This window comes from Brassica rapa, chromosome A09 (genome assembly GCF_000309985.2).
Source record: "Brassica rapa cultivar Chiifu-401-42 chromosome A09, CAAS_Brap_v3.01, whole genome shotgun sequence".
NCBI classification, from domain to species: Eukaryota; Viridiplantae; Streptophyta; class Magnoliopsida; order Brassicales; family Brassicaceae; genus Brassica; species Brassica rapa.
The window spans coordinates 14,638,841-14,656,610 of NC_024803.2; the positions used below are offsets into that span (position 1 = coordinate 14,638,841).

General features: G+C 32.4%; 2 protein-coding genes and 1 non-coding gene across 3 annotated transcripts; all 3 read left to right on the plus strand.

Moving 5' to 3' along the window:
- Positions 1 to 1,960: 1,960 nt before the first annotated feature.
- LOC117128812 lies at positions 1,961 to 2,062 on the plus strand. Its single transcript, XR_004452203.1, has one exon. It is a non-coding gene; the product is annotated as a U6 spliceosomal RNA (small nuclear RNA).
- A 641-nt stretch (positions 2,063 to 2,703) lies between these two features.
- Positions 2,704 to 7,118, plus strand: LOC103839581 (glycine-rich cell wall structural protein 1.8). The gene has a single exon (XM_009116082.3). It carries the CDS (start codon positions 5,867 to 5,869, stop codon positions 6,914 to 6,916), a length of 1,050 nt encoding a protein of 349 aa, XP_009114330.2. The 5' UTR covers positions 2,704 to 5,866; the 3' UTR covers positions 6,917 to 7,118.
- Positions 7,119 to 15,698: 8,580 nt separating this feature from the next.
- LOC103839580 (transcription factor MYC3) lies at positions 15,699 to 17,770 on the plus strand. The gene has a single exon (XM_009116081.3). The coding sequence runs from the start codon at positions 15,844 to 15,846 to the stop codon at positions 17,533 to 17,535; it is 1,692 nt and encodes a 563-aa protein (XP_009114329.1). The 5' UTR covers positions 15,699 to 15,843; the 3' UTR covers positions 17,536 to 17,770.

A 17,770-nucleotide genomic window follows, 5' to 3' on the forward strand; every position in this document is an offset into this window, starting at 1 on the left:
TAGTCTGATCCGTCTAGAGTTGTAATGTTTTTAGAGAATCAGGGTTGGGCTCGGTTCCTCACTTATAGGCCAAACAGGTGGACCAACCCTGTTAAACCAAACCGAGTCGTAAAATCAGGATCACACTAAATCACCATTGGATCAAATACATATCAGACTTAGCTGAACTAGATCGAGGAATACGTTTTATGAATTGTGACATATGGCAACCTAATCCAACATGTTACGTCTAGTGTTAATTAGTTGATAGTAATTGTACTCAATATTGGTAAATGGAGTTTTAAAGATTGTACTAGATTCTGACCCGCTCTTCAAAAGGGCGGGTATATATTTTTTTTTAACATTTAATTTTTATATTTATGTTTTTAATCATATTTATGTTTTTCTTATAAGCATATTTGTGTTTTTCTTATAATCATATTTAATTTAAATTTTGATAGATGTATTAGTTTTAAATATGTCAAGTTGCATAACTTTACATTATGCTATATGTATTTCAGAAATTATTTTTAAACTTTATTCCTAAGTTTGTAACATATTATATTTTCTTAATAGTTATCTAACATAATTAGTCAAAAATAATCGTATTAAAAAACCAATTTTGGAATCGACCGGAAAATAAAGTCATGTACTCTATTAGACATGAACTATATACCCGAACAACAACCCGCCCCAACCCACCTCGAAGAACGAACAATATTTTTGAAAAATGTGAAAAAATAATTTTAATATGTTCTGTTAAATATATATTACATTGTTAGTATATTAATTTTATACGTTTAGGGTTGTATTAATTTCATTTTTAACATTTTAATTTTTTAAAAACTGTTTTATAAATTTAATTTAATTATTATGCCAAATTCTTGTGTAATTATTAAGCAAGTTTATTCTTTACATCAATCCATATTATTTTATAATAAAAATGTGTATTTTTAGTTAACCAGTTTTAAAATGAAATAAATAAAGTTCTAAGAAAAAAAGGAAGTTATGGGTTCCTAGAATTTAGGAAAAAAAAAGAAGATGTTACGTAAGAGGAATAAATATGTAGATTTAGATGTAATTATATAAGAGTTGGTTTATTTTTTTAAAGTAGGTTATGGAGAAATAGTTGTTGGACTGAACTTATTTTTGAACAATCTTTGACTAATTATGTTAGATAACTATTAAGAATAGATGTTCAAAAGGAAAAAGAGTTTCAAAGATTGTTAAACCTCTCTTACGGATCAAACTTGCTGATTCATGATTCAAATGAATACACTTTCTTGATCATCAACTCCTCTATAGGATTTATGATTCGATTGAGAAAACACAGTAATTAAGCATTTTTGGGGAAGCGTGTGAAAATAAGTGAAAGAACAAGGAGCACTATGGTACTAGTATTGGTCCTACTACTTCTCCACGCCAATCTTCAACAACGATGGTGTGTGCTTTTTCCCACTTTGTGTTGCGGATGAAACTGTACATATACCCATTCATATGTATAAGTCTGTATCTACGTATCATCATTACCTTCATCTCTCAATGGAACAAAACTGTATTTTGCTGGAAACCAATTATGGGTAAATTGGGTGCTTATCTTTGGACAATGCCAAAAGCTTGAGCTCTTCGTTTGTCAATTTTCTTACACACTATGACCATAGTCAAATGAACAACTTATTTGTTTCTTTAAGATGTTCATTTGTTAAAATAAATTATTTGTTAAATTTTTATATACAGTAAACTTTTACCCCATGAGCATAGTCAAATGAACAAAAAAGTTTGTCTTTATTTGTGATATTATCGTCTATTTATGTGGTTGGATAACATGATAGATTTGTATAGAACATAGAAGGTAATTTGATCAATTATTTTATACTTCAATTATCAAATTTAAATATTATAGTAACTATAAGAATTCAAGTGTGTATGCTAATATTTGTGTATTTTATACACTGATTGTTTTTTAAAATAATTACTAACGGTCCCTTCGAGGACGTGTGATAAAAGTGGAACGATACATAGAAGATTAGTATGATTTCTGCACAAGGGTACATGTACAAATCGAAAACTAGTCCAAATTTTTAACTATCAATCAAAAAAAAATTTACTAACGTATGAAATCTTATTGAAGTTCATTTCAATTGGTAAACTAATATCTTACAAGTAGTTTTAGCTTTGAATAGCACATTCTTTGGTGAAGTAGTATTTAACTAGTCTTAATTGAAAAAAAAAACATAATTTAGCAATACATGTCTAGTAGTATTTAACTAGTCTTAATTGAAAAAAATATAATTTAGCAATACATGTCTAACATCTTGAGTTGTGATATATAAAAAGATTTAAGAGAATTGATTTGGTTACTTATGTCACCAAAATTAACTTATATTTTCCATCACATATCCGTTAAAACTTCATAGTTAAACGTTTTTGGTATGAAGTAGAAATGATGAGTGATCTATCGAAAATTGATTCACAATACCGTGCTACTGAGCACAGAGAAAAATCGGATGGTGATTACAGGGTTAGCAAACAAAACTTTTAGGTTTTAGAAAAATTAACGCACCGCTCGTCAGAGAAGACGGGCCCACAGGCCAAGAGAGCAGGCGTGGGTGGCCCATTAGCCATGGGCGGTCAGAAAATTATAAGTGGTATCAAAGTCAGGTTAGCCATCTTGGTTCTGACTCGAGAGACGTCTCGAGACCTGTCGTGGGGCGCAACGAGGGTATTGCATTTTTTGAGAGAGGGTGAATTGTAACATCCTAAGTTTTGATATATGAAAAGGCTTAATAGAATTTATTTGGCTATTTATTTCACCAAAGTTGACTTATCTTTTCCGTCATACATCCGTTTAGAACTCTAGAGTTAAGTGTACTTGGATGGGCTAGAGTAGTGAAAGGATGGGTGATTTATCGCGAAGTGATTTGCGATACCGTGCGAATGAAGTCAAAGCACGGAAAAATGTTGGGTAGTGATTACATGGTTAGTATATAAGACTTTCGCATTGAAAAAAATTAATGCACGGTTTGTCAGCCGAAATGGAACCCAAGGCCAAGAAAACGGACGTGATGGCCTATTTGATGTGGGCGGTTAGACCGTTATAATTTTACTACGCATAATTTGGAATAATCTATTGAATAACCATGGATTGCATCTGAAATTATGTTCTATTAAATTATATGATTAAATAACAAACTTTGATTGGTAATCGACGTAATGAAAATATGATTATGCGATCATGCAGGTTGTTACAAATCACACAATTTTTACAGTGTTGAGTTACACTACGGCATTCTACTATATATAGTGCCTTTTTTTTTCAAAATATGTTAATATACCATCTTTTTTTTTAAAGTAAAAAACTTTCATGTAATATAGTTCCACATTTCATCACGAATCTATATTTTTTATTCTGCATTTTTATTAAGTGTTGCCTTTGTTACTGTATCATCAAAGAAACTAAATTTCAAGAAACTATCCAGTTAGCCTTTAAATTTTCAAACATATAATTTCATATTATAACAAGCATCTTTATTCTTACTTTAATAAATGAATGTTATTTGGATAGTGCCTAATGCATACAGTTTTCTCAATGAAAACGTGTAGTGTATACACTTATTGATCTATTTTGGTAAATATTTATTTCATCGTATTGTTATAGACATACTTCTTTCGTTTCGATTTAATTGTCGTTGCATAGAAAAAAAAAGTTTCAAAATTGTTTTAGAGTTTTAATATAAAATTATTAATAAAATTGTCTGCTTAATTTTTCCATTGATTGAAAAATGGTTAAATATATATGTAATTATATATATATATATGTAATTTTTGTTTTGAAAATATATAAAATTATATATACTTTTTAATTCGTGTGCATAAACTTATAGCCTGGATTAAAATAAAATAGAAGAAGTAATAGAGAAGTGGTCATTGGCTGGACAGCACAAAAGTCTCAAATCTCGACAGGTCTTCTTCTAATCTTAGTGGCAATGCTAAGACGCATTAATAAGGTTTTTTTATTGTTTTCTTTTCTTTTTATGAAAAAAGGGCTTAGTGTTTTGATTGTTAGTAGTAGTAGTCTTTCAGAAAAACCTTTATTCTATTCGTATATGTTTCTGTACCGAAGTTTCGTGCATTAAAAAAAAATGTTTCGTGCATTAAAATAATTATGATTTGATTTCAGCTTTCTAGAAGAGACATCTCATCATATTGGAGTGATAAGCCTACGCATTCTTCTATAGGTGATTAATATTTTACGTGATCATGTCAAAAGACGAAGCATGTATTTACTAATTAAAATAATGTAGAATATAGACTTGGCATTATATAGATGATACAGAAGTAAGAGATTAGCTCAGTTAGTGCAAGATATATGTCTTAATTATGAGAAACTAAGTGCTTTTATAGCTCAATGCAATATCTCTCTTAGCAAAAGATTTAAAGATAAAGAAAGAAAAGATAAATTGCAATCAAAATTTAATTGCAATAAAATTAAATAAAAGATAAATTGGTTTGAGAAAAAATGGTCCTCTGAAAATTCGGTGAGCAATGGAGGAAATGTGATACAAAGGCTACCAATAACCCATAACTGTAAATTCGACTAATATATATAATCTTTTCCGTCGAAATCAGATTTTCATTCTTTGTGTATACTGGAGTCTAAACTGTCTCTGTAAACTATGTGATTAAAGGTTTGGGGGTCTGTACTTTACCTAAATACATGTTTCTTGGAAACTCTTATCGTCAAAAGTTAAAACTAAAGCATTGTTCATCTTCAGAGTAACCAAACGACTAATCGCTTATGCAACAATGGAGTTTAGTTAATTATATGACAACGCAAGACCATAATTACATTTTGGTGAAAGTAAAGAATAAAGAAAACTTTAGGTGAAAGTAAAAGAGGATTTGGTTCGGGAATAAATGGGTTGGTAAACTCTTAGTTGATTAATGGAGGATATAGAAGTCAAATTGAAATACTCAACACCATACTTCACGATAGTGTATCTTGTTAATGATATTCTAACTACCTTTCTATCCATATTTTTTGGTAAAGATACTTTTATATCCATTTTAACAATGTATATCAGTAACACTCTATTTTAATACATTCATAGTGCCAAAAAAACAAACTAATTATTTTAGTTGAAGATTTCTACTGGTTAATAAAAGTATAAAAGCACTCTAGAAGTATGGTTGATAAAGGTAATATAATACCCTAGAGTTTGATTTAAAAAAAAAAGCATTCTAGAGTATGGTTTATGCCAAAATCGGACATAATTTATTCAAGTTCTAACCTCATGAGCATGCACATTTTCTCAAGACAATTTTCAAACCATGCAATTAACTCTCTGGAAAATATGTTCTCTCAACCGGAATCCACCCTATATTTCTTACGTTTTCAGTAAATAAAGGACTTAACAAATATGCTGATTTACACTTTTTAGCCACATAATGACAGATTTATAACATTTTGGGCCGAGGACTAAATAAATTATTCTCACCTCCTTCATAGTCGATGTTAGAGCTGGAGACCTTCCTAGGTGTCGAATATACACGCGTGTTAGCTAAATAAGGCCGATCCGTAATCACATCTTCAGCTTAAATTTGTAACTAGGGTTTGTTTCTAACGATTTAGATTGACGTCTTGGTCATTAAAATTGCTATAATACGTACATCTTATAAGAATATTGATTAACTTGGAGAAAAATGAAGAGATTGAAAACAAAATTAGGAGTAATGGTGGGGACAGTAAATCTACACTTTTCAAGTCATAGGCATGTGCTTCATCAACCACTCTTTTTTACACTGAACGCGGCTTAAGATACCAAACCCCAATCACTATAAATACCTCACTGAGCCCTTTCATTTTACTTCATCAAACTCAAAAACAATGGTTTCTCTCAAAGCTCTCTCGACTGTCTTTTTTCTTATAATCGGCGTTGGCATTTGCTACGCCACTAGCCGGAATCTCTTAACATACGGGGCTATGCCCGCTGGCCATGGTGGTGGCGGTGGAGGAGGACATGGTGGTGGTGAAGGTTATGGAGGAGTGAGTGGTGGTGGTTATGGGGGCGGTAGTGGAGAAGGTGGTGGTGGTGGATATGGAGGAGCTGAAGGTTATGCAGGTGGCGGTGGTGGTGGTCACGGTGGTGGCGGTGGTGGAGCTTCTTCTTCTGGTGGATACGCTAGCGGAGGTGGAGAAGGAGGTGGTAGCGGTTACGGTGGAGCAACTGGTGGATATGGTGGTCATGCTGGTGGTGGTGGTCAGGGTGGAGGCGGTGGTGGAGCTTCTTCTTCCGGTGGGTATGCTAGTGGAGGAGGAGAAGGCGGAGGTGGAGGTTATGGTGGAGCAGCTGGTGGTTATGGTGGTCATGCTGGTGGCGGCGGTGGAGGTAGTGGTGGTGGTGGTGGAGCTGCTTATGGCGGTGGAGGAGATCATGCTAGTGGTTATGGAAGTGGTGGTGGTGAAGGAGCTGGTGGTGCAATTGGTGGTCATGCTGGTGGGGGAGGTGGTGGCAGTGGAGGCGGTGGAGGATCGGCTTATGGTGGTGGAGGTGAGCATGCTAGTGGTTACGGAAGTGGAACTGGTGAAGGTGGCGGCGCGGGTGGAGGTGAGTATGGAGGTGGAGCTGGAGGTGGAGGTGGACATGGAGGTGGTGGAGGATCAGCAGGTGGAGGGTCTTATGGTGGTGGTGCTTATGGAAGCGGTGAAGGAGGAGGAGCTGGAGGTGGATCAGGAGCCGGAGGGTATGGAGGTGGTGGCGGTGGAGGGAGTGGTGGAGGAGGAGCTTACGGTGGAGGTGGAGCACATGGAGGTGGTTATGGAAGTGGTGGTGGTGATGGAGGTGGTTATGGTGGTGCAGCAGGTGGATATGGAAGTGGTGGTGGAGGCGGTCACGGTGGTGGTGGTGGTTCAGGCGGTGGAGGCTATGCCCCATGAAGAAACCAACTCAAGATATAACCAAAAAAGAAAGAGGCTGGAAATAAAAGATTGTGGAGGCAGGGGTATACAAATTAAAATGCCTTGGTTGAAAACATTTTATATCCATTATTGAACGTTGTATTTCCTGATAATCAAATATTTTTATTATCTTACTATTTTATCATTAAAAACATTAGTTTATATAAAGTAATGTTTTATAGATTTTGGGTTGGAGCTTTACAAAATCTGATAAGAGTTTATATACACAAGAACCACAAACACAAAAGACCAGAAGATGAACTTTTCATTTTATGATTTTATCTATAGCTATCTATTCTTCATAACAAGTTAAAGAAAGTTGAACAGATTACAGTTTTTATCCTAAGCTCTCATTGGATAGCCGTTCAGAGAGATTCCTGTGAAGATCCCATCTTCTGATGTTAGAGATTTTCTTCTTCTTGACCTCAACACCCAAAGCTGCAGCAAACATTCGAGAGCGCGAATGGGGGCATGCTCATGAGTAATGAAACAATATGTTCTTTCTCATTAGGATCTGCAACAGAAGCTGCAACAACAATGCGTCTAAACGGCTTTGTTCCACGAGTTTCTTCTTTCATTTTTCTTACTTTGCAAAATGGTGACGCTGAATTTGAAAGGTTCCTATATACAGAGTCGCACACACATTCAGACCTCATGATGTTTCCCCTAACTTACTTTTTTTTTGACATAGTTTCCCCAATCTTACTTAGTAATCTCTTCCACATGTTTTAGACTAAAGCTTATTAAATACACATAGTAGAGTACCTTGGCTTTTCGAAAAAAAAATGGTTTTTGAATCTTTAGCTTCGGCTGATAAACTTCACCACTGATAGCCCTCTCTCTCCTCAGCTGTACATATAATCAAACAAAACAAGAACAAAGCCTTCATATCAGTTCGTTAAGCCTTAACATAGGTTTCTATTGGAATCACCTATCTAACTATCTTTCTTAGTATTAGTATCCTCCACAGATAAGCTAACAAAAACACTGTTATAGGTATACATGAGGCGAATGAATGGGATGAAATGTTCTACGAGGATGAAGTTGTTAATGAGGCGACTCAAGACAACAGAATGATCAGAACTTCTCAATGGATGAACCCACCACCAGAATGTTACGTTAAGGTTAATTGTGATGGGAGCAAGAGACAAAATCATCTAATGTCAACATTAGGCTGGATTATATATGAGGGATGATCATGGTTTCTATTTAGGTGGATGACAGAACAAAAGAGTAACAAGTGGTGGAAGTTTGGAGATTGAAATCCAAGCTTTATTAATCGCAATGCAACATACTCCTATCAACATACGTTGATAGGAGGTTATCGAAAGGTCAATATTTGAAGGAGATAGCAAACAAGTTTATGAGTTACTCAATATGAACTTCCAAGTTATGACTTAACAAACACAAAACTTTTTGGATAAAACATTTTATAACTTGGTGTTATATATTATCTAATTTTATAATAATATTTGTGTGGTGTATAATATTATTATTATAAAATTTACAAATTTTTTATAATAGTAAAATATTTTAGACTAAGCAATAAAGTATATCAATAAATTAATATAACTTGGTGTTATATATTATCTAATTTTATAATAATATTTGTGTGGTGTATAATATTATTATTATTATAAAATTTACAATTTTTTATTTTTGTAAACAAATTTATTTTGAATACATTATTATGTAACAATACTAATTTACATAATTTGTTTTATTTCTAAATTTGAAACATAAGTGGAAACTAAATTAAGTTGAACCTACATAATAGATAATTTGGTATATAGTTATTAACTAAACCAATTTAGTATAGCTGTTTATATAATAAACCAATTTTTTTTTTAATTTAGGGGAATACGCAGAAGTTAATAATAGTATAGTAAAATCTTATATATACGATATGAATAAAGATCAAATGTTTCATGAAAGGAGGTGTAAATTAGTTGTATTACATGGTAAAAATATTTAAAGGTGTGATTTCTAAGTGGTCTAAATTAAAAACAAATCACATATGAAATAAGTCATAGTTTTTGTACTAAATAGATAAGAATTTTTATTTTAAATTAGAAATATAAATGAATATTTTTTTAAGAACATCTTTTAAAGTACTTATTAAATTTAATTTTGAAAATTAAATCAATTTAAAATTGTTATTATCATTAAAATATTATTAATTTTTTTATATAATTATTAAGTTTCTACAATCAAAACTAAACTAAAATTTAGTTTCTAATTATACTTTGTGATAATTAAAATTTTAATTAACTAATTTCGAAAGTATATTTTAAAAAGATTCTAAAAGATATTTGAAAGATTTTGTTAGACATTTCTTTAAGATATTTATTAGTATTTCAGATAAAAATAAAGATATTAAAAAATATTATAATTAAGTTATGTAAAATTTAATAAATGTTTTTAGGATGGTCCAAAATAAAAATATCACACATGAAAGAAGTCATGACTTCTATTTTAATAGTATAGATATATTGTTGATCTAAATAGAATAAAAATATTATGTGTAGACATGTTACATAAAATGTTGCACAAAAAGGACATGTTGTATAAAACATATATGTAATATGATAAATGTTATATATCTATAATATAAAATATATGTAAGATATTTACTTATATTCAAAAAAATTACATCAGCGCGGCCGCGCGGGTCAAAGGCTAATGTTTTTTAAAAAAGAAGTATGCTTCTCTTGTTCTTGTTGGAGATATTGATATGGTTAGAGATTGTTATAAAATTAAAATTTAAATACTGAAATTTTGGAATACATGGAAAATTCAAAAAATCTTTTCGATATAATTGGTATCGGTTGGTACCATTATAACTATAGTATTTTTCTCTTTTGTTATTGATTTGCATTAATTATTCAATTTGGTGTTAGTCACTTATTTTTGTAAAATCAATTTAGGGAACAAAGATTTATGTGTTTGTTTCCAATCTAAGTTATCTTAAAAAGATTCTTCTATTAAGAGTAATTTCACCATGGTGACTAAACCACATAATATAGAACGGTGATCATCTGAATTTTAAGATACACTTCTATAGAATAACCAAAGTCACTTTTTATCATGATTTTATAATAGATTTGCAAAATAATTATTTCAAATAATTTAAAGATATATTGGACGTCAATATGAAAAAGAGCTTAGTTGGTGAGTTTTCTATATTATATTGTATTGTTATTGATGTGTTTTATTTATGTTCTCTTTGTTTATGGGTATGCAAAATAAGTATCAAATCTCTTTATACATAATGAGTCATCATGTTTGTACGTGTTGCTCGATTTGTTTTTGTACGAGAATACAAAGGTCTTATTTTTCTTTCATTGTTTTTAAAAATCGAAATTAATGATAATATATTATGTTTATCAGCTATTTTATTTTTTTAATGTTTCAAGAGCTGTGTCGTTTCTAATAACTTTAATGCAAATTCTTTTTGATCCACAATTACAAGAAGTATTTGATTTCAAATCAAAGTTACCTAATGATTTGGTTATTTCTAGAGAATACTTCGATCCAAAATCTACACCTTTAAAAGTAGATTTATATGATGAATTTTTTGTTAAAAATCCAATAAATATATAAGTGAAATAAATGTATCGAATGAAATATGTTGTGCTTATAAAGAAGAAACTACCCAACTTAAGCAAAAAAAAACAAATATCACCTCTCTTCGATATCGAAATAAACTTCGTTAACATCAAATTCAATCAAGTAAATAATTAAAATTATAAATAGAAGAATTGTGTATAAAACCGTAAAAACAATTAATAGCTATTAGAATTTTAATATGTATATCTAATTTCATAACTTAATTATAATAAAAATAAGAATATTAATTTTATATTGAGATTATATATTAGTCCGCACAAGGTGCAGATCCACGCATAATTACTCAAATAAATTAATGTCAAATATTTATAAATCCTAAACTGTCGTGCCAGGCACAAGTTCAAATATTTAATTTGACAAACAATTTTGTATTGATAAATTATATCAATATATTTGAATTTGATACAAATAAAATATTAAAAGTTAACTAATATTTACATTCTTGGATTATGCGATGGACAGACTGTGGATGATACTTTTATGATTGCAATTTTCAGAATACTAATTGATCTTAACTATTTTCAGAATATTAATTGATCTTAACTATTTACAGAAAATGAGATAGTAAAAATTGAACTCAAAATCAAACAAGTACATCTACTTTTTTAGAACGAACAATCTACTTTTACTTAAGTTTCTAAATATGTGGAATGCAAACTCTACAAACTGTAAAGTTCACTACTTTTTCTTTGAATGCAGTTTTTATTTTTATGAGATATTCTGCAATAGTAGAAATGCAGAATCTAAAAACTACTCAAACGACTACATAAAGTAGAATCTGCTTATGAGATTTTTATCTTCTTTTCAGGGTTGCAGAAAGTGCCTTTCTACAGATAAGAAAATATGGTTTTGGCGAAAATTATGGAAATTTAATATTCAAAAATATTCTATCTTCCAAACTTGTTAAATGTGCCTCTTTTTGAATTGTCATGTGAAAGTAGGGACCCTGCTTAACCCATTGTATTTCATGGGCGTTAGTCAACACCATTTGGTGTTTTGCAACCAGTGGCGTGTTACTAGGTCTACCTGGATTCTTTATGTCATGTTATGCTTGTGGTTACCGCAGATAGTTAAGAGCCAAGTATAATTTAGAAGTAAAAAGTGGCTCAGATATTCAAACATGTGTACTAACGTTCTTTGATGAAACGTATATATAAAAAAAGTTACATCACTCGGATTCTACATCTGGAAACAAAACGGTTATAACTAAGGATACAACTTGATTCCATAGGCAAGCAACTTGTTTATTCTTCTACATACTAGTCCTGTAAAGTCTTTTAAGTGGTCACAAGATGAGGAACTCCCGATCTAGGTAGGACACAAGAGTATGTTACATACTTTGCACTGTCCACATGCACGACAACAAAAACTCGAGACAGTGATTTTGGTCCCCCAATCATCCCATTGATATCTCCATCACCACCTTCTCTGGGATCAACAAGCACTGACACAACCATTGATGAAGCGGGCTTGATTTCTTTGCTAGAGCTGTTTCTTTGGTGCTCTTTGGTGAAGTTATAACCTGATCCTGGGAGTGGAATGGGCAGACCACGAAGGGTTCTTCTGTTCTTTCCCTTGTGCGTGTTTGTGGCGTTCTTACTGTGTTCAGAAGAAACGTTGGTGGCCGGAGATGCAGGTATAATGGCTCCAGAGGTTGATGAAACATCGAACTGAAACACTAACATCCTAGAGCTAAACATCGGCCCTACAATTGAGTCATTAACGAAAAAAAGTTACTTTATACCGAGTACAAAACCCCAGAATACAAGCCCAAAAGCTATTATGCCTATAGCTTCCGCAAGAGAAAGATGAAAGTCACTTGATATCAATAACTATTTAACATGTTACACATTAGTGCTTACTATCTAGCATCTAACTGGATTATGGTATGCATATACTCTTAAACAGAGATTAACTGAATGTTGGAAGGAGAAAGCTTGGTGTTTACCTTTGGTGCCAGTGATGTCGGAGACGGACGATGGGGTTTCACCGGACGTGAAGCTCGATGAAATCGTAGAAGACCGCCTCGACAGAGAGAGAGAGGCAGAGAGTTACAGAGTGTTGTTCCCTCTTTTGTTTTATTTTTTTTCTTCGCCTTTTTATTATGTTTTTCCTTTTTTTCATTAAATTTTTAAATTCAAATAAAGTTTTAAATTTTGATTAATTTGATTAATCAAAAAGAGTTAGTTTTGGGATTATGAAAAAAATATATACTATAGGGACAATTTTTAATGTTGGTTTTATACTATAAGGACAACCATGTTAAATTTTTGTTCCGTTTTGACAATCTTTTCTTTTAACTTTTAACTAAAACTTTTAAAATTATTAATCATGCTTTATATTGATTTTCAATATTACAACCTTCAAATAAAAAAATTTGTAAAAATGTTATGTTTAAAAGCAATATATTTTAAGCTGAGAAAAAAATATTGCTTTACCAATATCTTTTACTTCTTAGTTTAATTTTAGAGCTAAACAGATACAATTAAATAAAAAAAATCTTACTTTCTAAATGTTAGAAAAAAATTATAATTATATATCAACCAATCATTACCCACTATTTATAAGTTGTAATCTCATCCTAACAGTTGATTAGCGGATAAATACTAAAGTAAAAGAACACAAGTGAAAAGTTGTGGTCCGTTAGTTTCACAAGTGAAATGGCCCCCAATATCATATTATTGATATTTAATCATGAATTCAAAATTGGGAAAATTGCTAAAAGAGAACAAAAAATAAGGTTGTTGTCCTCTTGATATAAAACCAACATAAAGTTGTTTCAATAGTATAATTTTTCTCATAATCCCAAAATTAGCCCTATATTTAATCTAATTAAAAAAAATTTAAAATTAATTTGAATTTAGAAAAAAAAATAAATGGAGAAAAGGAAAAAAAAAACAGTTGAAAGGCAATTGAAAAAAAATAGGTATAGATATGCATCTTAGAGAACAAAAGTTTGTGAGAATAATCAAAACAAAAACTATGGAAAAACCATAGATTGATGAAGAAGAGAAGAGATAATTATTTTTTTTTATTAATTTAATTTTTTTCAAGTAAAATCGACCATAACACATTTTAGGAAGTTAAAATATTTCTAGGAGATTTTTAGAATATTTCCTTAACTGAAATTTCATTAATTTTCGCAAAAAAACAAGTATTCTTATCCGTAGAAGGTGACTTCTAAAAGTTTAGAAAAATGATAAAAATTCTGAATACACTTTCTACTTTGAGTAGACATAAGAGTATATTATAGAAAACACATTCCCCGAAATTTAGAATACTTTATAAAAGTAGAAGATGCATTCGGAAGGAAAGTGGATAGCTTTACTATTAGTTGAATGCACATTCCTCTTTTTTTAGAAATTTAGTAAATAGTAAAATGGGTGTTCTAAAAGAAGTAGATGAACGTGTTTGTTTTAGAAATCGTTTTCTACTATACCATTTTTCGTAGAAGACGCATTCTACTTTTAGTAGAACGTATTTTAAAAATCTTATTTACCAAGTTTTTGAACAAAAGAAAATTACCAACTTGTGTATATGGATGTTTTATTAATTGTTTATATTTTTAATAATTTTTTTGATTCACAAAATTATTTATTTCATTAGTTTTCATAAATACAAAGGGTAAAAAAGAAAAAAAAATAGACAAAATTGGTTATATACCAAAGGGACAACAACATGATTTTTTTGTTCTTTTTTGGCAATTTTACCTTCAAAATTTAGCTCTATGATTACAATCCAATATCGTCTTTAAAAAAAGCGTTACTTTTTAGTCATTATGATCTATCTTGTTGTATGTATGGAACTATTCTCTTGTAGATTAGATCATATGAGATAAATCATTAGATTATATATGTAAAAAGTTTATTTAAAACAATAAATCAATTATTTATGAAATCCAAAAAAAAATGTGTGATAAAAGTAAACTAGGTTATTAAAAGAGTTTATAACATCTAATTATCTAAAAACGAATCTACTTGATACAATGGTTTTGGGCCTTTTGGCCAGTATGCTGAAGGAATACAAATAATTTATTATGTTTATTATGAGATAACTTATAAGTTATAACTATAATCATATATGCTGTTAGTCTATGATTAGTGCGTCTAATGTTTGTTGTAAGTTACATCATCCACGAGCAACACGTGAAGTGGAGCATGTTTAGCCATCGTGATTAACCATTTGATATTCTGTATTAAAATAATATATATTGTCCTTCTCACTGAATACTTTTCTTCTTTTTTTCTCTTGAATATCATGTGCAGTTGTTTTGTCGTTTTCATGTGTAACTATTCAAAAATGATATTTTCGTGGTCATGGAAGTCGCAGTAAAACGGCAAAAAACTACAGTGTGGATTAAAACTGATAGTATAACATATAACTTATACTCTCTATTTCTGAAAAGAAAAGATTTTTATATTTAGTATTTGTTTCATAAATTCTTTTTTATAAATTTAAAATAGTTTTAATAATTTATATTAATAAGTTGTATACTTTTTTAAAAGAATTAGAAATATATGAATTAATTAAATATTTTTAATTGATATTTATTAGAAAATATATAATACATGAATACTTTTTTGACTAAATTTGAGTATACATGAATAGTTTAAAATATATATAATTTTACAATATAGTATTTTTTGTCATCTACTTTCTATGTATCATATTAAGTGTCATTTTGAGTCTATCTACATAAATTAAGAAAACAATTAATTTTGTATATTTTCTATATAAAAACACAATTACCTATACACTTAATCATATTTCAATGAATAGAAAAATAAATTAATAAATTTTATATTAAAGTCGAAAACGACACTAATGCAATTTTTTTTCTACAAAGACATTTAATATGAAACGGAGTAAGTATGAATTATATTATTCAACTTGGCCTACTTTTTTGTCATCTATGAACTATTAATCAATTTAACCGAGAGATCGAGTATCTAATCAACTAGATTTTAACAAATAAAAATGTCAGTATTGGTGAGAAAATAATGAAAAGCAGACAGAACTAGGCCAAGTCAGGACCCAGACAATTAAAGTGGGCTACACAACATATAATTCCAACATTTATTTATTAATTAATCCGTATATATGACTTAATTGCGAGAAAAATCATTTTCATTATATATTTTAGGGTAATAATGAAAAAAGTCATAGTTTGTTTCCTTTGTTCTATTCTATCTTTTAAGCTCTCTGTTCTCCTCTTCACCTTCTTTTCCAGATCTTCATCTTTCCCGTGAACACCAGAAAACACGTAACCTCCAAAGATGGATGATCATCGGAGTCGTGTCTCTCTCTCTCCACCGGATGCTCACATGAGCAACTACTTCCTCAACCAGTCAACAGCCACCGACGACGATAACGCCTCCGCCGCGATGGAAGCTTTCATCGGAACAAATCACTGGTCACAACAACCATCCCTTCCTCCTCCTCCTCCTCCGTCACTGTCTCAGTTCAACGAAGATACTCTCCAGCAACGTCTCCAAACGCTGATCGAATCCGCGGGTGAGAGATGGACTTACGCGATCTTCTGGCAGATCTCGCACGATTTCGACTCTCCCGCCGGAGAGAACACGGTGATTCTCGGGTGGGGAGACGGGTACTACAGAGGAGAGGAAGACAAAGAGAAGAAGAAGAAACAGAGCTCGAGCTCGAATCCGGCGGAGCAGGAGCATCGGAAGAGAGTAATCCGGGAGCTTAACTCGTTAATTGCCGGCGGCGGAGCCGGAGTTTCCGACGAAGCCAACGACGAGGAGGTTACGGATACAGAGTGGTTCTTCTTGGTTTCGATGACGCAGAGCTTCGTCAACGGCGTTGGGCTCCCCGGAGAGTCTTTTTTAAACTCCCGCGTGATTTGGTTATCCGGGTCGGGTGCGTTAACCGGGTCGGGCTGCGAGCGGGCCAGGCAAGGCGAGGTTTACGGGTTGCAGACGATAGTGTGTATCGCTGCGGAAAACGGCGTCGTTGAGCTTGGTTCGTCGGAGGTGATAAGTCAAAGCTCAGATCTGATGGATAAAGTCAACGGTCTCTTTAACGGTAACGGTGGAGGAGAAGCTTCTTCTTGGGGGTTTAATCTCAATCCCGATCAAGGAGAGAACGATCCTGCTTTGTGGTTATCTGAACCGAACTTAACCGGAATCGAACCGGTTCAGGAAACGCCCGCGATTGAGAACGCCGCTGATTTGAACTTCTCGAGCTCAGGGCTGAACCAAAACGGTAACTTTAAACAAGGGTCGTCAAGCAACAAGAAGAGATCTCCGGTTGGGAAAGACGAAGAAATGCTTTCTTTCAGCACGGTGGTTCGATCCGCGGCGAAGTCAGTGGACTCTGATCATTCCGATATCGAAGCATCGGTGGTTAAGGAGGCGATTATCGTCGAACCGGAGAAGAAACCGAGGAAACGGGGGAGAAAACCGGCTAACGGGAGAGAAGAGCCGTTGAACCATGTGGAAGCAGAGAGGCAGCGAAGGGAGAAGCTAAACCAGAGATTCTACTCGTTGAGAGCTGTGGTTCCCAACGTTTCGAAAATGGACAAGGCTTCTCTTCTTGGAGACGCCATTTCGTATATCAACGAGCTGAAAACGAAGCTGCAGCAAGCGGAGACCGATAAGGAAGAGGTTCAGAAGCAGCTAGATCGGATGAGCAAGGAAGGTGGCGGGTCTAGGAGGGCGAAAGAGCGAAAATCGAACCTAGATTCCGCGAGTTCTGTGGAAATGGAGATTGATGTGAAGATCATAGGTTGGGATGTGATGATACGTGTACAATGCGGCAAGAAGAATCATCCTGGTGCGAGGTTCATGGAAGCGCTTAAGGAGTTGGATTTGGAAGTGAATCATGCTAGTTTATCTATGGTGAATGATTTGATGATTCAACAAGCTACTGTGAAGATGGGAAGCCAGTTTTTCAATCATGATCAGCTCAAGGCTGCTTTAATGTTGAAAGTTGGAGAAGACAGTTAAAAAAAGTTGATTAGATGCAGCTCTTATTTTCTTTGATGCACCTCCAGCTTCATGTTGTTAACATTGTTGTTCATTAGGAGAAATAGACCTGTTTAGCTCTTAGTTTAGGGCGAGATCGAAGTTGGAGGAGCAGAGAGAGGTAGTAATGTAAGAAATCTTGTGTTGTACTTGTTTGTATATATGTATGGAATAATAAGTGAGATCATTTCTATTGAATTGGATTCGGTTCTGTGAA

Excerpts from the sequence above, each read along its gene's own strand:
- LOC103839580 (XM_009116081.3), top strand. The coding sequence starts at position 15,844 with ATGGATGATCATCGGAGTCGTGTCTCTCTCTCTCCACCGGATGCTCAC.
- LOC103839581 (XM_009116082.3), top strand. The coding sequence starts at position 5,867 with ATGGTTTCTCTCAAAGCTCTCTCGACTGTCTTTTTTCTTATAATCGGC.